At 33.0% G+C, this 21,299-nt stretch overlaps 1 protein-coding gene across 1 annotated transcript in view; it reads right to left on the bottom strand.

The window, feature by feature from the left end:
• Window positions 1–21,299, bottom strand: part of Stxbp5 (syntaxin binding protein 5) — a 173,210-nt gene that overhangs the window by 17,436 nt on the left and 134,475 nt on the right. The window contains 5 exon segments of the mRNA XM_047557634.1: window positions 1,247–1,297; window positions 1,300–1,357; window positions 11,908–12,073; window positions 12,369–12,738; window positions 16,769–17,008. Coding sequence (XP_047413590.1) covers window positions 1,247–1,297; window positions 1,300–1,357; window positions 11,908–12,073; window positions 12,369–12,738; window positions 16,769–17,008 — 885 coding nt within the window.

A 21,299-nucleotide genomic window follows, 5' to 3' on the forward strand; every position in this document is an offset into this window, starting at 1 on the left:
AGATCCCTTTCCCAACCATTTGCTTCTGCTAGGTGCTGAGGAGTCTAGCAATCTGGGAAAATCTTAATGAACACTGAAAGTTTTTCAAGTCATTGAAGCTGTGCTGAAGTCTGTGTGTATAAAGGCTAGTTTGCTCCCAGTTCGCCCTTACTCTTAAACAGCAGTCCTTTGAGATCTTTGCAAAGACAAATAGTTCCGGGAGACTATCCTGTAAGCCCTAGCACAATTATATATCTCAGCCCTACTCCAAATAAGCAAAGTATTCCTGGGTAGATATGGCCCAGTGTTGCCAGGTTTAGCACTCTGGATTCTCATCCTTTCTCACATATACTATCCTTCCTACTAGAATTTGGAAAAGTTTGGAGAAGTGGGCTAGGGAAAGCCTATAATTCTGGAAGTGGAGCTTAACAGATGATTTTGGTGGGGGCTTGGTAGAATAGAATGCTGACAGAAATGCAGAGAGTAAAGGCTGTACTGATGAGATTTGTGATGGAAACGAGGACTCTCCTAGTAACTGGACTAGAGGCCACTGTGTTATATACATTTTGGCAAATATTTTTTCTACATTTTGTCCATGCCCTGAGATTGTGTGAGGTTGGGTTTTAAAGGTGACAGACTATTTAGTTTGGTGGAGGAAATCTCAATACAGCACAGCATTCAGTCAGTGCCATAGGTATTGCTGGATGCTTTTAGTCAGATTTACATTATGAATCAGGAGCAAAGGGCAGAGTAGAAAGAGTTAAAAAAGCAAGAGTTATGGAGTTATGGAGGTTTCTATTGAGATTAAAAAAAAAAAAAACAAACACTCCCCCAACCAATTAAAAAAAAACCCACAAAATCACTGCCACCACCACCACAACAATGACAAAAAACAAAACAAACCAAACCCTGGGCAATAAGGCAATGTGTGGCAGTTTTGCACAGAAATGAAAATCTGACTAACAACAGTTATCAACGAAAGGCACATTTAATGTAAATAAATACTCTTTAAATTATTCATGTAATTTGTGAATACTTTTTTTTAGCCACTTGAAACTATTTTATATTTAGGTTCCCTAAGAAAAATATTTCCTTGATTTGGGACAAAGTTACAAAATAATTTTATGTTTTCTCTTAAACTATGGATGTATTATTGTGACAAAGAAGAAAAGAGTGAACATAATTTACAAATGTAAGAAAAATTTACATGACTTGAATGTTTCTGTATTACAAAGATACATCATCCAAATTAAATAAATCGACTTACATAGTTCTTCTCTATCAAGGGACTGTGCACCACCTCCAAATAAGCCTTTAAGAATCCCCTGTTTGGTGCTTCAGGTGTTTCTACAGGAGTGAAGAGTTCACCCAACATTTCCTTTAAAAATCAAAACAAATTGTAATTGTTAAAGCTTCAGGGATACTAAAGTCTTTAATGTAAGCTTACAGCATTACCTGTTTAGGTTCACAAACAATCAGAACATTTCAAATGATCAAAGTACATACTGACTTATTCAACAGTAAGTTTCTAGGACTAAATTTACTAAGACTAAATTGCAGCTTATTCCTTTTACTAGAATACCTTATTTGCCCTTCAGGCAAAGATAATATTTCTGCTTATACTGAATGGAGATTTTAATCTTGAAGACAAAATTTTCACATAATTCTTATCAAGAATTCATAATTCAGTTTTCTTACATTAGGAAGAACATCATTTTCTACTAGTTGGTCAAAAATTCCAGTCTAAAAATTATGAAACACAGTTTTAGAATTACAAACTTGAGCTGAGTCAGAAAATTAGTAACTTATACATATTGGCTTCTTTTTTCATGAACAAATACTAGTAAGAGAATTATGCCAACATACACCTGGAATTTTAGAAAATTCTTCCAGGGAGATGAGAAGAGTTCCTTTTACATTGTGAGATTTTCCTGAAATTTCTGTCAATATTCTTCAGGGAACATTAATGGTAAAAGTCAGTCAGGAAGAGAGGAAAGACTGCTGACATGCTACTGATTGTGCTGATAATACATAAAGAGGGAAGAAGAGCTTCAATGAGAAATGGATGGTTCAACATTATTTACAGGGCAGCTATAAATGTGAATTAAAAATACACTGAGGTTTTGGGATCATATTTTTTCTCCATTAAAGAGAAGTAGTTACTTTATAAAGGCCAAGTACACTATGGCACCAGGCAGGAGTTTTGCTGTATTCTGGTATTACATTACAGTCAGGTTCAAAGTATGAATTTTCATGGTTTCCTCCTTAGGGTTAGGCTGAACAGTTAATAAAGGATGTACAAAAGTTTTTCTTTCAGACATACTCACATGAATGTTGTCTCCCAAGCCAGATGGCAAATGGGAGGAGATAATTATTAACAGTACATGGCATAGAGTTTCATTTATAATAGTTAAGTGGACTGAAGGCCTTCCATTTTAATTTTTTTTCCTTTGGAATTGAACAGATATTTCACAGAAGAAATATGAATGGTCAACAAATACATGAAAAAATGTTCAACATCTCTAGCAATTAGAGAGATGAAAATTAAAACTACACTGAGATTCTGTCTCATACCAGTCAGAATGGCAACAATAAAGAATACAAGTAACAATAGGCAAGGATGTAGGTGAGGATGTGGAGGAAAAGGTACACTCATACATTGCTGGTGGGACTGCAAATCGGTGCAACCACCCTGGAAAGTACTATGGAGGTTTCTCAAAAAGCTAGGAATGGAACCATCATTTGACCCAGTTATCCCACTCCTTGGTATATAACCAAAGGACTTAAAATCAGCATACTATAGTGACACAGCCATATCAATGTTTGTAGCAGCTCAATTCACAACAGCTAAGGTACTGAACCAACCTTGGTGCCCTTCTACAGATGAATGGATAAAGAAAATGTGGTATGTATACACAATGAAATGTTACTCAACCATAAAAACATATGACTTTATGACTTTTGCCAGTAAATGGATGAAACTGAAGACTATCATACTAAGTGAAATAAGCCAATCCCAAAATATCAAAGGTTGAATGTTCTCTCTGATATACAGAAGCCAACACAAAATAAGGTGGGAGGAAGAATAGAATTTCACTAGATTAGACAAAGAGGGATGAAGTGAAGGGAGAAGGGATGGAAATAGGAAAGAGAGTACCATGAATGGGGCATAACTTTTCTATGTTCATATATGAATATACCACAGTGAATCTCCACATCATGTACAACCACAAGAATGGGATCCAAATTAGAATAAGATATCCTCCATGAATGTATAATATGTCAAAATATACTCTACTGTCATGTGTATCTAAAAAGAACAAATAAAAAAGGAGAAATACAATTTTGTTTCCTTTGGATTTTTAAAGTAGAACAACACTGGAATAAAACATCATGAATTTAATAAATCAAACTTTTTATACACTACCATAGATATACTGAACCTATTATTATATGGAATTATATGTTAGACTCTATCAACATAAAGGTAATTTTAGGCCTATTTTCAACCTTTTTAAAATTCTGTTTTATAGATCCTAATTTACATTTAAACTTTTATACATCCTTTTAAGATTTTATAGATCTTAATTTAAATCCATTGTGTTGATATAACTATAGCAGCAATAATGGCAATACAACTGTTACTTGAGAGTCTAACATTAAATCCAGAGTAATATGATATATAAATAGTGATGTGCTTATATTTACCTTACTTTAAAATTATGGCTTATATTTCCTAACTTATTTGTGTTTAATGAGCTCACAATTTTATAAATGTAAAGTAGGAAATATGAAAAAAATTATAATTGTAGAGTCACTGTATTCCATGTAGTAGAATGAACATCAACTTTGAAAACAGATGTGGGTTGGACTCTTTGCTTTTTACTAGCAGAGGAAACTTAGGGAAGTCAGTTTCTTAAGGGAAATAATACCTGTCACTCAGGAATGTTAACAGGATTAAAGATAATGAACACGTAAATGCCAAAAACAGACATCAATGACATAAATACAAAAGTAGAAAAAAATCCTTTTGTACAGAAAGAATTCCTTCTTTCATGAGAGAAGAAATAAACTAGAAAATATACAGGTCATTTTTCAATAGGTAACATGAAAAGCAGACATCTTTCAATGAAGTTGGAAATTAAATGTTTTTTTGAGTCTATATTGTCCACAGTCTGAGAATTTGGAGCAAAAAACACTAAATAACATGTGTTTTCCATGAACTTAAATAAGGATTTTAAACTATGATTAGTAAATGGTGGAGAAATCTAAAATAAACTTGTCTTTTCTGTGGTATCTTCCAACATCTACACATAGTAAACTACATTTCCGGGACTTTTTAATTAATCTAACATATGACTTTATAGAAACAAATACACTTGTCCAATTTTTCACTCTTAGAACTTATTTGTGTAACATGAGCTAACAAGTTTATGTAGTAAAATTTAGGAAGAATTTCATGAGTGGATCAAAGTATGGGCTTTGGTTATCATTATATACTTTTTTCCTAGTACACTAAATAACATCAATTTTAATAATTTTGATTAATAAAAACCTATGTTATAAGAATATTGCATCTAAAAAATAAGTATCCCAGAGATAATCACAGGTATATACTTCATACCAAAAGTTGGTTTCTTTTTTGGTACGGGGGATTGAATTCGGGGCATTCGACTACTAAGCCACATCTCCAGCCCTATTTTGCATTTTATTTATTTATTTATTTATTTATTTATTTATGTATGTATGTTAAATTTTTTTTAGTTGTCAATGGACCTTTATTTTATTTATTTATATGTGGTGCTGAGAATCAAACCCAGGGCCTCACACATGCCAGGCAAGCGCTCTACCACCACAGCCACAACCCCAGCCCCTGTATTTTATTTAGAGACAGGTTATCACTGAGTTGCTTAGCACCTTGCTTTTGCTGAGGCTGGCTTTGAACTTGAGTTTTCCTGACTCAGCCTCCTGAGCCACTGGGGATTACAGGCATGCACCACTGTGCTAGGCTCAAAAGTATATATGTTTAAGAAAAGTTAATAGTTCAACTATAATCAATTTTTTATACTGAGTACTTGAGGTTTTATTTATAAATATTATTTTGAGGTACTAAGCAAAGGTACTACTTGTTTAATTAACTGATGTTTCACCTCTATGATTATGGTTTCATTTAAATTCAAAAAGGAATCAAAATAGTCTCAAAAAAAAACATTGTAAGCAGTCTTTGTGTTTTTGCTTTAGAACATTTCAAGTTGTCTTTGTGTTTTTTGCTTTAGAGTACAATTAAAATAATGCTACAGAAAGAAACTTAAGCATTTCAGTCTATAAACATGTACTTTGGTTAATTCCCTTTCCATGATAAAAATTCCTGAATCCATTATTTTTAAAAATATTGGGCTGGGGAGATAGCTCAGTTGGTAAAGTGCTTGCCTTGCAAGCACAGATCCCTGGGTTTGATCCCCAGCACCGCAAAAAAAAAAAAAAAAAAAAAAAAAAAAAAATATGTTTTAGTGGTAGATGGATACAATACCCTTTATTTTATTTATTTATATGTGATGCTGAGGATTGAACCCAGTGCCTCACATGTACTAGGTAAGTGCTCCACCGCTGGGCTAAAGCTTCAGCCCTCTGAAACCATTGTTTTTTTTTTTTTTTTTTTTTTTTAATGTTTTTAGTTATAGGTGGACACCTTTTATTTTTATTTATTTATTTTTATGTGGTGCTGAGGCTCGAACCCAGTCCTCACACGCACTAGGCGAGCACTCTATCACTGAGTCATAACTCCAGCCCCTGAATCCATTATTTTTTAAGCAGTTTTTTTTGACGTATTTTCAAAGTACAAAAATTGTACATATTTAAAGTGTAAAATTTGGTAAGCTACTTTATGTGCCCATGAAATCACTACCACAATCAAGATTATGAATATATCTGCCATGCCCAAATTTACTTGTATTCCTTTGTGAAAACTCCTCTCACTCCTCTATTCTCTATCCCCAAGTAACTGCTGATCTGTTTTCTTCACAACAGATTTGTATTTTCTTGAGTCTTCTACACAATATCTAACCTTTTTCTTTGCTTCTTTCACTCAGCATAATTATTCTGAGACTCATAAATATTGACTGTATCAGCAGTTTAGAAAACAAATAAACCCTGAACAACTAGGATTTTTAATAGGTATTTAATGGCATTTCTGTGAGGTTTTAATTTGCAGTTCCCTAATGGTGAAGGATGCTGAGCATCTCTCTGTGATGAAATGTCTTTTTGAATATTTTGACCATGTTTTTAATTGGTTTGTTTCTTTTCCTTCTGTTGAGATTTAGGAGTACCTTATCTATTCTAGAGATTCAGATATATGCTTTACTAAGATTTTATTCTAGTCTATGGCTTATCTTTTAATTTTTTTAAGGGTCTTCTAAAGAAAGACATTTTAAATTTTGTTGATTTATCAATTTGCTCTTATGAAAGCACTATAAAGATAGTGCTTTTAGTGCTGTAGCTAAGAAATCTTTGCTTAACTCAAGGTAAAAAAATTTTCTCTTAGGTTTCTTATAGAAATTTTATAGTTTTGGGGTTAACATGTAGGTCCACAAGCCAATTTGAGCAAATTTTTGTGTATAGTATGAGGTATGCATGAAAGCTCATTTTTTTTTTTTGCATTTCAGTATTCAATAGTTTTAGAATTGTTTATTGAAGAGGCAATCTTTTTTCACTGTACTGCTTTTCCAAAAATTAGTTGTCCATATATGTACATACACAGGTTTATTTCTGGATACTCTATTCTGATCCACTGACCTAATATGTTTATCTCGATGCCAATACCATGTTCTTTTGATTACACGGCTTTTTAATAATTCTTAAAACAAGGCAGTGTTATTAGCTCTTCAATTTTTTCTTTTTCAGAAATGTTTTGCCTATTTTTCCCTTGCATTTACACATAATTACAGCATGAACTTTTCAATTCTTAGAAAAAAAATTCAACTAGGGTTGTGATTGGATTGCCTTGAAAATATAGATCACTTCTGGAAGAATCAACCTCTTAATATTTAGTTCATGGTCAGAATCCATGAATGAGGTACATATCTCTAGTTTGGTTTTTAAAATTTTTCTTTCATTATTATTTTGTAGATTAGGTGGAGATCTTTCACATTATTTGTCAGTTTTATAAGTATTTCATATTTTTTGTTAATGAAAGTAAAAGCAATAATATCCGAATGTTCACTACTGATACACAGAAAGTCCTTTTTGCATAACTGATCTCACATAGTGCACCCCTGTAAAACTAAGTTATTAATTCTAGTAGCTTTCTGGGTAAATCTTAATAGATTTTCTACTTAGATGATCATGTCATCTATGAATAAAGATAGTTTACTTCTTCCTTTCCAATGGGGATATTCCACTCCACACATCTCACTTTCTGTTCCTTGCCTAAATGTTCAGGTTAGAACCTTAAATATAATACTGAATATAAATTCTGAGAGTGAACATCTCTTTCTAATTTTAGGAAGACGGAGTTCAGTATTTCATCACTAAGTATTATAGTTGGGTATGGGTTTTTCTTAGATGTTCTCAAAATCTTTCTATTACTTGTTTGCTGAGATTTTTATCAGGATTGAATGCTGGGTTATATCAATTGCTTTCCTTTTTCATTAGTTTTTTTATATGATGAATTACAAAGGTTGATTTGTGAATGTTAACTACTTTCCTGGGAAAAACCTCACTGGGTCATAATGTATTTTCCTTTTGAAATATCCTTGAATTGGCTAATAACACTTTTAGTATTTCACATTTACATCTGTGAGAAATACTGATTTATGTGTAGTGTTCTTGTTATGACCTTGTCTAGCTTTGGTGTCAAAATAATTCTTGGAAATTATGTAGAAATTATGTAGAAATGCCTGAAATGTTGACAACAGTGAAGTATTTAGGTAGGCCTGAAATTTTCCTGGTCCAAGGTTACTAATCTCTCTATTTCTTTAGTTGACAGATACAGGACTAGTCAGGCTATATTTTTCTTGAGTGAACTTTGATGATTTTTATCTTTCAAGGAGTGCACCTAAGTTTTTGAATGTATTAACATAAAGTTGTTCATCATATCCCATTACTCAGTTAATATCCATGGACTGTAAGTAATAAAACTTCTCTCATTACTGCTACTGAAAATTTGTAAACTCTCTCTTTGTAAGCAGTCTAGCTTGAGATCAATTTTCTCGTGTTGATCTCCTCAAAGATCTTGGTTTCAGTGATAATTTTGTTCCCCTGTTTTCTGTTTCACTGATTTCCAACTGGATATTATTTTAATCTGTGCACTTGAAGTTCTTATTTTTTTTTCAGTTTATTAATGTGGAAACTGAGGTCATTGCTTTAAGATCTCCTTTTATTAAATAGGTATTTTAATTCTATAAATTTGTCCCAATGTTTAAATATTCAGTTATTTTTCTATTGCTGTGCTTTCAAGTTCACCAACATTTTTTTCTGCCATGTTTAGTCTGCTGTTAATACCACTGGCATTATTTTTCATCTCAAATAACAGTTTCACATTTCCAGAACTTTGATTTTGGTCTTTTATTTCATCCATGTCTATAAGTTTCTAAAATATTTGGACAGTTTTAAGTACATGTTTTAATATCCTTTTGTGATAGTTCTAACATCTGTGTCTATTCTTTTGGTTTCATATTAATTGATGAATATCCTTATTGGGGATCATGTTCTTCTCTTTGCAGACTTGGTAATCTGGATCAGAGACCTTGTGATTTTTACCTTTTTGGTACTGGATACTTTTGCTTTCCTCTTAAGTTTTCTTGAGCTTCTCTCTGGTATATCAGGAATCATTTTGAGTCTTTTGGGTCTTGATTCTATGATTTATTAGACAGGTCTGGAACACTGGATGAATAAAGGCTACTCAAAGATATCAGGTCCTAATCCCTAGAAATCAAAAATGTTACCTTGTATGGAAAAATGACCTGTACAGATATGATTAAGTATCTTGTCCTGGGGAATTTATTCTGGATTATCTGGATGGGTTGTAAATCCAACTACAAGTATCATTTTAGAAGGGAAACACAGAGGAAATTGTGACACACACACACACACACACACACACAAAAAAAAAAAAAAAAAAAAGAAGACAAAGTGGCCATAGAAGCAGAGATTGGAGTGATATGGCTGCAAGCCAAAGAATAGCAGAAGCTACCAGAAGCTAAAGAAGTAAGGGATGGATTTTCCTCTAGAGTCTCTGGAGGTAGCAAGACCCTGCCAGCACCCTGACTTTGGCTCAGGGAAACTGACTTTATACTTCTGGCCAGAAGCATGAGTAAATAAATTTCTACTGTTTTTGGCTAGTTTTTGGCTACCAAATTTGTGGCAATTTGTTAAGCAGCAGGAAAAAAATGTACCCATGAACTATAAGTTTTTCCAGTCTGGCTGTTGTGAACAGGCCCTGTTCCTCGCCCTGGCACCAGGCATATTTTCTGCTAATCCCTTATTCCTTTCAGGTTGTTCCTTCCCAGGTCAGAGAGTTTGGATACATGCATAGTGACTGAACAGTACTCTACTGAATACTCTTAGAGGACTCCTTGCAGATCTCCAGGATTTGCTCTGTAGCTCTTTTCACTTTAACTTACTTGGTGCCCCCAAACTCTTAGTTCTGCCTCCTTAAATAGAGAAGTCTGCCAGGCTTTGCCTCATTATCCTTTCTTGGTGCCATGTCCCAGAAAGTCCATTAAAGTATTAATACAAAGGGATACTACCTTTGTTTCCTGTCTTTCAGGAACTATTTTTCTTCCTTGCCAGATATCTAGGATCTTGAAAACTATCATTTTATGAGTTGTACCAGGCAAGGTTGTTTCAGTAAGGTTGTTTATCTTGGCAGGAAATTCCATTAATATTTGCAAATGTCTGCATTTATTTTTATGCTTTTTGGGTAAAGTTAAATGAATGCACAGTATAAAGGAACATTCAGGAAACCAAGAAATAGTGTTTATAAAGTTCATAGGAGTCTTCATTTGACAAGTCTTACCCAAGGTATTTTTTCTAGGTACTGAAAATTTAGAGGTAAATAAAATGTTAATATTATCAAAAAAATTCGATTGTAATTCCTTGAAGAGAGTCCATTTTTCATTTCTCTTGTGTGTCATGAAGGCATTTAGAAGGGAGTTATTAAAAATGTAAGTTACTACTGAAAAAAAAAACCACTTCATTAAATACATATGTTTACTATGGCTGCTACTGACTTTAATTAAAAAATAAATAAATAAATAAAAAATGACCAAATAAGAGAAGAAATTATCTCCGGAAAGTAATGAAGTTTAGAATTTTGTGTAGTTAAGACACAACTCAGATAGAAATGAATTGAGAATGTATTCAATTGTTCATATTACTTCTTAATATAATAATGTTTTACAGATGAAAGAAAACATTAAAAGGAAAATTTTCTCATAAAAAGCAAAATTTTACTTCAAAGCTTTGTAATCTCTAAAAAAAAACAACTTTCACTCAATGTAAGTGGGAATTTAAATCTAAAACGTAAGCTATAATTTTCTTTTACTCTCAAGGTTTACAACAATATCATTCAGTATGAAGTTCTCAGTTAAGTACAGCATACTGAAATAATAACACATGACATTTATTAAGCACGCTATACCAGGCACCATGATAAGTACTGTATGTGTATTATTTCCTATAATCCATACTATACTGTCTTGGATACATACCATTTTTATCCTGATTTTAAAGATGAAGCTCAGAGACATTAAGTAACATGTTTAAAATCACGTAACTATTTAAAATTCAAGGGTGACGCAATGAAGAATGATAAAATTATAGCATTTGCAGGCAAATGGATGAAATTGGAGAATATCATGCTAAGTGAGATAAGCCAATCTCAAAAAACTAAAGGACGAATGATCTCGCTGATAAGCGGATGAGGACATATAATGGGGGGTGGGAGGGGTTAGCATTAGGTTTAGGGTTAGGTTTAGGGTTAGGGATAAGGAGTGTGGTAAGAATGAAGGAAAGAAGGACTGTATAGAGGGAAAAGAGGGGTGGGAGGGGTAGGGGGGAAGGGAAAAAAAAATAGTGAATCAAACATCATTGCCCCATGTAAATGTATGATTACACAAATGGTATGCCTTGACTCCATGTACAAATAGAGAAACAACATGTATCCCATTTGTATACAATAATAATAAAAAAAAATTCACGGGTGAACTTGAATTTAGTCATGTTCTAAAAATAGTAAGCTGCAAACTCAAATTTACTTTTGAGTAAGCTATGGCTAACTGCAAAGGCATTTTTGTAAAGTCCTGTTATACAGTATTGTTCCCTAAATATTAAATATCAAGAAATATTTAGCTTGATATTTCAAGACTTGTTTTAGAACATGAAGCTATATTGATTATTTCTAATAAATATGCAGACTAATAAGGCACACAAATACTAAAAAAGACAGTTTCTTACTTAATGGATTTGTTCACAGTCTCTCATAAAAAGATCAGTGAAATCACTCAGAGGAAAACTGATAGTTTTCTTTTACATATAAATATTGTTATATATAGAGTATATAAGAAGAAATCATACAATTGTCTTAAAATATATAATTATTTTCAAATTGAACTACTTCTTTAAAAAGGACACGTGTATGTATAATAGATATTAATTCTATGTGGGGAGCGGGTATAAAATATATATATTTTAGTATTTCTTTTCTATCCCTGGAAAAAGAAATATGGATCAATAACACGAATTCTCTGTATAAAGATGGTTTTATCATAGGTGTTTGAAAGCATGTGCTCTGAAAGTCTAACGAAAAGGTTTTGAACTTTCCCATGTAGGCTCATTTGTACTCCCATGAGAAAAAGGAACAGACAGTACAAGGGCCTTTAGAGAATACTTTATCTCTGAAGAAATCACAGTAAAATTTCTGTTATTTACCTGAAGATTTTCACAGGTCTCTTGACTATATGTAAGCCTCTGAATTTCTGTAGGTGAAACCAGATATAATGCTTGTCCATTGTTGGTGAAGCAGAATGTTCTGGCTATCCGCATATTGGTGAGAGGCAAGTAATACACATCCAACAGAGGCCTTAAACTTGGCAGACTTGAAAAAATTAAAAACTTATTAACAGTAAATACGGCAGGTTTTAAGTCATGAACAAAGTATTATAAAAGTTAAAAATGGCAGGGACTCGTAAATCTTATGATTTAGTTTATAAGCCTTGGCGCGAGTAAAGAATGACTTGTTTTCCTTATATACTTGGTCACTATTAACTGAATGAAAATAGTCAGTGTATGAGACTACAAACCAAAAAGCATTCCTTTTAAACTAAATATAATTCTGAAACATGATTTGATGAAGGAAATGCTGTATGTAGGTTCAAAAAAACATTTCTTACCTAAAAGTCATAATATGGCCATTAGCACAGAAACATGCAAGGCAGATGCTGTTATTCAATGCTACAATATCTCCACGAAGCACAAATGAGGTTTCTGTAATGTTTTGCTTATAAGCACAGTTCTGGGTTGGCAGTGAGATTACTTTTGCTTGCTTTTCAGAACATATCACTGCATATTGGTTTTCACTAATTTCCTGAGAAGAGGAGGGAGAAACTGAGACAGGCCGCCGTTTTTTCAATTTTTCTTTTTCATCCTTTTCTTCAGGAACATTATGTTCTTTCCAGGGTTCATATGCAGGTGGCATTAAGCAGCCTGTTGTATCCAGAAATGCCATTCTCAAGATTGCACCTTTTAATCTCAATATAGTACCTAAAATAAACAAGTTTAGTAAATAATTGAAATATTTTATTCCATAGAATAAATATGCTTATTCCAACTCAGTAGCTAAGAAGACATTCAAGAATATGCTGAATGAATATTAGACTGAAATTATGTACTGGGTCAATGATAGGATTCAAAATTCAAGTATGATATTTACGTTTGAAAAAAGATAACACTACATGGAAAAAGATAACACTATATGTCCCAGATAGATAAATGCCGCTGATAATTTATAATTTAATTAAACATGATGGATTTTGCAAACATACTTCTAACCTACAGATTAATAAACAAGGGTATGCTGAGTATCTGGAACTGTCTCCTTTAATACTCAGGTACGTGCACTACCAATGCATATGAGAACATGTTCACAGCACATGGCTTCTAGAGCTGTGTTGTCCAATATGGCAGCTACTAGACACAGATGGCTTCAGAACACCGGAACTGTTCAAACTGTGGTGCATAATTGTGGCTGTGCAGTGAGAATAAAACAGATGCCAGATGTGATGACTTCAGTACCAAAAAAAAAAAATCAATGCAAAATATTTCAGTAATTTAAAAATACTGATTATATGTTGAAATGATGGTATTTTTGATACACTGAGCTATATAAAATATTGCTAAAATTAATTTTACCTGTTTTTTAGTTTTTATAAATGTGGCTTCTAGAAAATTTAAAAGTATATATGTGGCTTCCCTTTCATTTCTAACAGCAATGAGAAAAAAATTTCACATATTTCTAAACATTATATATAAAATCATATCTTTTTAGATTATTTACCAGTAAGTGTCAGATATACTCAAAGTTTTATTTTGGTCAATTTATACTCTTAATTTTGGGGTTACACTGACTGATTTGTTTTAATTAGTGGCATCCTTTCCCCCACCTCCTTAAAAATGTACAGATTCGCTTTATGCTCATTTATAAGTAAGTTAAATGACAGCGTAAGTCCAATAGAATGCAGGATGTAGAACTGATTTAAGCTTTCTAATGTTTTAAAAAAGATTTTTCATATAGTATTACTTGTATTTGTTTTGTAGTCTGCAAAAATTTTTTCCAAATATTGTTTTCTATTATTTTTAGGAGGAAGAGCTCCTGAGCTTCTCTCTTTTTTTGGTAACAACTATATGTTAGCTCTGTAGTAGAGCTGTCAGTAGGTAGTTAAACTTGAATTCCAGACAAACAAATACTTTAGAAAAGTATGTTTCAAATACTACACAGGATTTGTAAGCACAGGAGCACACAAAGGATGGAGGTGGGAGAAGGGAAGCAAACCTCTGATCAGCAAGCTTTCCTTTATTCTGCAGTGGAGTCAATTCATCAGGCACTGGGAAGGCTCATTTTCTGGGTATGGAAATGGCCCCAGGTTACAGAAGGAGTCTGGGTTTTACAGTTTACAATGAAGGTGAATTAATCATTGGAGACTGCAGACAGTGCTGTTTGGATAATCAGGGACCTAGTTTTTCAGGTTAAAATTTTAACTCAGAAGGTAGTTATAAAAGGTTTGAAACTCATTGTCACTGGGAAAAGCTCACAACTTGGTGTTTACTGCTTATCTTCCTTCCTCTGGGACCCATTTTTACTTAAAGCTTCACTATTTGCTTTTCTTCTTCCAGAACTCATCTGCAAAGGGAAAGGGAAAAACTTCAGGGCCTGGCTTTTCAGTATTTGCCTTCTCCCTTCAGGACCCATTGTAGTTGGGAAGGGGTAAATGTTTGCTTTTAGTGGAGATGCTGGGGATGAACCCTGGAAGGGATGAAGGTTTGCTTTTTCCCTGGGGGCCCACTGCTACAGGGAAAGGATGTACTGGGAGAGGTTTAATGTTTGGCTAATTTCCCCTTCCTCCTCCCAAGTCATACTTGTCCCTCTTTTTCCCCAAGGAACTGTCTTGTAGGAATATTGTAGGAATATTATTTTCCATAACCCTTCAGGATTTACTTACATTAAAAAGGCATTTGTTTTTTTTAAAGTAAAATTTGACTGGGCATTCTATATTTTTATTTGCTAAATCTAGTGAATACAGTTTCCAGTCCGGGTTTGGTAAGTAGATAATTTAGTTGATTATTTTAAATAGTGTGGTAGAAAAATGAGAAATACAAAGAAGTTACAATCTTATAGTTTTAATCACTATTAACTAAAAGTATATTCTAAAGCTAGCTTTCTCTTCCCCAAGACCTCTCATTATTTACTATTGTTTACCCAAGAGTTCTTCCAGCTTTAAAGCCTTAATGAGGTCAGCTGAATTATCCATGTTAATTTGGGATCTGTTTTTAGCATATACATGTTTCTAGTATGTAGATTTTCTAGAAATGGCCCCAAATAACATTTAAATGGTTACTGTATTTGGCAAGAGTTTAGCACATTTCACAGCAAAGTAATGGACCTTTCTCTTAAAGAAAAAATGTGGGGAGGGGAAAAGCAGACCATTTTAGATTCATAATCATGGAAACCCATCTGCTTGAAAAATACTTCTCTTCACTGTTCTAATACAGAGAAGATGAGATGAGCATCACTAATATATTTAGAAATAGGCATCTTATTAAAAATAAAACAAATGGGAAGTAATGGAGAATGAATTGGAGCAAATAATGTCATGTGCATACATGAATATGTGACAATCAACCCCACTATTATGTATAATTATAATGCACTAACAAAAACATAAAGTTAAAAAAAGAAGAAATTTTCAGTTTCCTTTTTACACATGCATATAATTTTTGTATCAAAGAAACTTTACAAATAATTCAATTTTATTGCAAGTTGGAAATATATTGAATACTTTTGTATAGTTAATAGTAAATTATCTATTTTTAATCCCTCTCCTTGATTTGTGTTTACTGGAAACAGAAACAGATAATGTTTGCTATAGAAAATTTATTGAATACAAATTAGTAAAAAGAAAAACATAAAAATTATCCCAAGTTCCACTAACCAGAAGGTAATTCCATCTTTCGAGGTTTTTTGTTCCTGCATAAATATTTGTCATTTACTAGTAATTAGTAAAAATGCTATTATTATCTAACCTGTTTTCTTCAATCTGACAAGTATGTGTACATTATATAGTCAAGTACTTATTGAATAAATAAATCAAAATACTTATTCAATGTAAAGACAGTTTGGATGAACATTAAAATAACAATTACATTTTAATTCAAAATTCCAAGAACTGTAAAATCTGCTATAAAAATGAGATACATAAATTGGCAAAGTCATGATAGTCTCTAATAAGGTGAGCATTAAATAAGCAGTTAGAGAAACCAGATTTCTCAGTTTTTTCTAGACATAATAAACTACAGATATATTTGATAAAACCCAAACTAATTTTTAATACATAAAGATCAAATTTTTTTAAACAGTCTGTTATTAAGTCACTATTCCCCTAATTCTTTGAAGAATACTTCTCTAATTTTCACCTACCTTCTCTGTGGCCAATCCCATACCTGTCCCAACTCTTTGTCCTCATTTCTCTTGGAAATACACTTCTAAATGTTTACTGGACTTTCCCCCAGTATGTCACACTATGTAAAATCAAACCGTGTCATTAAATAAAGCACTAAGTTCTTCTCATGACACTCTATTAATGACACCTCTGTTCTCCTAAGGAAGAACACTTTAGAACAAACCGCAGTTCAGATTTCATACTTAGTGATTAAAAACAGTCAAGTATAGGACATTCAGAAATACACAGTACAGTTTTTTTCCTCCAAATATATAATATCTTTTTGCTTGTAGAACAGTATTTTAAGGTTTTAGAAATATCTTACTGTAAAGACATTTTATTATATACTAATCACTTAAAAGATGACCTTAGAATTTAAAAAATGTAAAACAGCTATATAATGGTATCTGAAATCTTGTTCCATGTATTTCTTTAGGAAAAACATAAGACTATCACTATCCCCATTTACTTTATATTTCAGAATTCCTAGATCAATAAGGTAAGCAAAAACTTCTAATTAAATAATAGCAAATCACACTTGTAATATAATTCTAAATGCGGCCTAAGAGCATACATACCACTTGGAGAAACAATCACAGGCTGAAGAAGTCTTTGCTCTCCTCCTGGGGGAAGGTTCAGTGCAATGACAAGCACCGTTCCTAGTGTTGTTCCAACCCATAGACTCGGGGAAGGGGATGAATCTGTCTTTCGAGTAAAAGTTTCACAGAAATGAAGAGCAGAGATTGCTTCTCGGGATTCTTTGTCTATGCTTGTTACACTTGAACTCCGTGATCTGCTGAAGGAATTATCTTTTACATCTGAAATGATTTAAATATTGTTGAGACTTCTTGTTACAAAATATCACACCTTTTTGTTACAAATTTAGTCAAATAGTTAAATCTTCAAAAAACCAAAACTACAACATATTTAGTTGTTATTTCCTTTAAATAGAAAGGAAAATAATTTACTTTATATGTTTATAAAATTTCCCTTTTGCTTAAATATAAAATATAAATGAATAAATCCACAGTTTTCAGAACGGAACTGGGTGAATCCCAATGACTTTCTGAATGTGATGTCCGGCACACCAGTTGCTTGTATAAGCTTAGCTCTCACCACTTCTGTTCTCAGGACTGTCTCTTCCTTTGGTAACGATTCATGATTAGGCAGAATCAGAAAAGTGAAGGTCTTTTCAATTTTCTAGATATTAGAAAAATATATTTAGAAGCACACTGAAGGTGAGCCTATTATTTTTTTTTTCAGTCTGCCCACATGAGTGTCTTTAATCAATAAAAAATTAGCTTCCATTTTTCTTGAAAGCCATGTTAAATATAATCAACATTCATCTATGGTATTTTTCTTCAAAATATAAACTTACATCTGGATCATACTTAATATCAGGCATATGTCTTTGACTCGGCTCTGTCTGTAATGATAGGAATATGTGAAAATGATACAAATAAACCCTCCCTCATCTTCAGCTCCTTTCTCTGTGGTCCCTTGGAAGCCTAGGCCTCATTTATAACGAAACTGCATTTACAAACTGGAAATCCATATGTAGCAGAAGGAAATTTAACTCCTATTTCTCACCCTGCACAAAATTCAACTCAAAAGTGAATCAAGAACCTAGGCATTGGACCAGAGAACATGCATCTACTAGAAGTAAATGTAGGCCCAATACCCCATTATGTTGGCTCAGGTACCAATTTACTCAATAAGACTTCTAAATTCAAGAAGTAAAATCAAGAATCAACAAATGGGATGATAACAAACTAAAAAGTTTCTTCACAGCAAATAAAACAATCAAAAGCACGAAGAGAGAGTCTATAGAATGGAGAAAATCTTTGTGGCTTTCACCATAGATTCAGCATCAATCTCCAGGATATATAAAGAACACCAAAAAACTCAAATAACCCAATCAACAAAGAGGCAAAGGAACTAAACAGGACCTTCACAGAAGAAATATAGTGAAAAAAAATAAAAATGTTCAACATCTCTAGCTATTAGAGAGATGCAAATTAAAACAACACTGAGATTCCATCTCCAGTCAGAATGGCAATTATCCAAGTAACAATAAATGTTGGTGAGGATGTAGGGAAAAAGTTATCCTCATACACTGCTGGTAGGACTACAAATTGGTGTGAATACCCTTGAAAGCAGACTATGGAGATTCCTTAGAAAACTTGGATGGAACCATCATTTGGCCCAGTTATCCCATTCTTGGTATATACCCAAAGGACTTAAAATAAGCACACTATAGTGACACCGCCACATCAATGTTTGTAGCAGCTCAATTCACAATAGCCAAGCTTTGGAACCAACCAGAGGCCCTTCATAGATGAATGGATAAAGAAAATGTGGTATACATACACAATGAAATATTAGTCATACAAAAGTATGACTTTATGACTTTTGCCAGTAAATGGATAGAAGTGAAGATTATCATGGTAAGTGAAATAAGTCAATCCCCCAAAACCAAAGGTCAAATGTTCTCTCCGATATGGGGCTGCTAACACATAATAAGCAGGGGGCAAAATAGAAGTTCACTGGATTCAACAAAGGGGAATAAAGGGAAGGGAGGGAGGATGGGAACAGAGAAGACAATAAAATGAACTGGACAAAACTCTTCTATGCTCATATATGAATACATGACCAGTGTAACTCCCTATCATGCACAACCACAAGAATGGGTATTTATACTCCATGAATGTATAATATGTCAAAATACATTCTACTGTCATGTAAAACTAAAAACAACACAAAATAAGAAAAAGTATGGTGCCTGAATCTGTTTGGCTTTCTGCCTTACCAAGTGATCTCTCCATCTTCAACACACTTCTGCCATGAAGCCATCTAACAGGTTGTGATATAACCCGAAGGCCCGTACCAAGCCAAGGAGACACTGGTGCCATGCTCTTGAAACTCTGGCACTTGAGCTAAATAAGCCTCTTTATAAAGTACCCAGTCTTAGACATTTTGTCATATAAACAGACAACTGACTAAACTACCTAAATAAAATGAAAAAAACTCTCCATAAATGGCTCATTACCAATTGAGTTTGCCGTATTGATTCCAAATATTTATTCCTTATATATTCTAAAGCTATTTAGTAAAATGATACAAATTTTATATTTATTTTCCAATGATAAATATATTTGTTACGTAAATAAGCATACGGACAAAAGGTAACTAGATATGTAGTTTTAGTTGTGACCTAGTGATTACAATGTAAAGTAATGATACAAGAAAATGTGATAATATAAATTTCAATGTAACTAACCTGTGGAGAAACTCTTACTGACCTTTACTAAGTAAATTACAACAGGTAATTTACAACAACCTATACTTTGAATGTTAACTCATAGGCCAAAGGAGCAATGTTTTAATTTAAAGAACTATTTTGACTACATAAAATCATAAACTGTGAATGTACTTTTATTATATGAATTATCTACAAAAATTAGATTACCAAAGAAACTCCTAAGGTTAGTTCAATATGGAAGGATATACTGAATAATAATTTAGACTTGGTAGGTATCAGTTGGTTATTTAATCTTCTATCTAAAACTGTTTAAAAGCACATCAGAATTTTTAGTAGTTCATGAATTACAACTTCCATTTACTCCTATTAAGTTAGATATTGTGAATCTGTGAATTTTAGCAGTTTGTAAGCTAAACAAATAGAATAGCATGCTTAATTTTAATAGTTCAAGGAAGCAGAACACAAATGAAAACAGTTACTCTGGAAAGCAGTGTGGAGATTCCTTAGAAAACTTGGAATGGAACCACCACTTGACCCAGCTATCCCACTCCTTGGCCTATACCCAAAGGACTTAAAATCAGCATACTACAGAGATACAGCCATATCAATGTTCATAGCTGCTCAATTCACAATAGCCAGATTGTGGAACCAACCTAGATGTCCTTCAATTGATGAATGGATAAAGAAACTGTGGTATATATATACAATGGAATATTACTCAGCCATAAAGAATGATAAAATTATGGCATTTGCAGGCAAATGGATGAAATTGGAGAATATCATGCTAAGTGAGATAAGCCAATCTCAAAAAACCAAAGGACGAATGATATCGCTAATAAGTGGATGATGACACAAAATGGGGGGTGGGAGGGGTTAGTATTAGGGTTAGAGTTAGGGTTAGGGAGGGGGGCAAGAATGGAGGAAGGAAGGACCGTATAGAGGGAAAAGAGGGGAGGGAGGGGTAGGGGGAAGGGAAAAAATAACAGAATGAATCAAACAACATTACCCTATGTAAATTTATGATTACACAAATGGTATGCCTTGACTCCATGTACAAACAGAGAAACAACATGTATCCCATTTGTTTACAATTAAAAAAAACAGTTAAAATTAAGTAAGGCTTAACATGTCAGATAGTGTCATCATATTTTATATTTATCATTTTATTTAACATACGTAATCATCTTGAAAAGTATTATCATCATAATTTAACAAACAATTAAGTAAAGAACACAAGAAGTTAAATGACTTGCCCAGGATGACAAAGCTAGTAAATGGTTGAATCAGGATCTGTGTCACTAAGTCTAAAACGTTCTATTGGACAACTATGCACAGCATATCACCAATATCACATTAACTGGAAGGTTATGGTTATTTTTGAGCATCAAAGTTTAGTCTTTAGATGCGAGAAAAGTACTTGAATATGTGATCTTTCTGGCATATGTAAAATCAGATTAAATTCATCATTAATAACTCTATCTAGTTCTAGTTGATAGAACTGATATCATAAAATCATTGCTTTCATGCTACCTGCCAGGCACTGAGAGCAATCTATTTGTATACATCACTCTCTCCTCCCTACACGGAACTTTATGCAACAAGATTTTTAATCCCCAAGTCAGAACAGTGCCATATGCAATAAGGATAAATAGGATATAATTATGTTTAATAAAAATTAACCTGGAATTGCACACAATTTTTTGTTTTATTTATTTCTGTTTAGATACAAAGTATGAAGGAGTGAGGAAATACACTATCTAGGTTAGACTGTATTTGTATTATAATGGTCATGATATACAGAGAGTACTTTGAAGATCACTCCATAAGATGCTTAATTCTCAAACATC

The sequence above is a fragment of the Sciurus carolinensis genome, chromosome 7 (assembly GCF_902686445.1).
Source record: "Sciurus carolinensis chromosome 7, mSciCar1.2, whole genome shotgun sequence".
Lineage (NCBI taxonomy): Eukaryota > Metazoa > Chordata > Mammalia > Rodentia > Sciuridae > Sciurus > Sciurus carolinensis.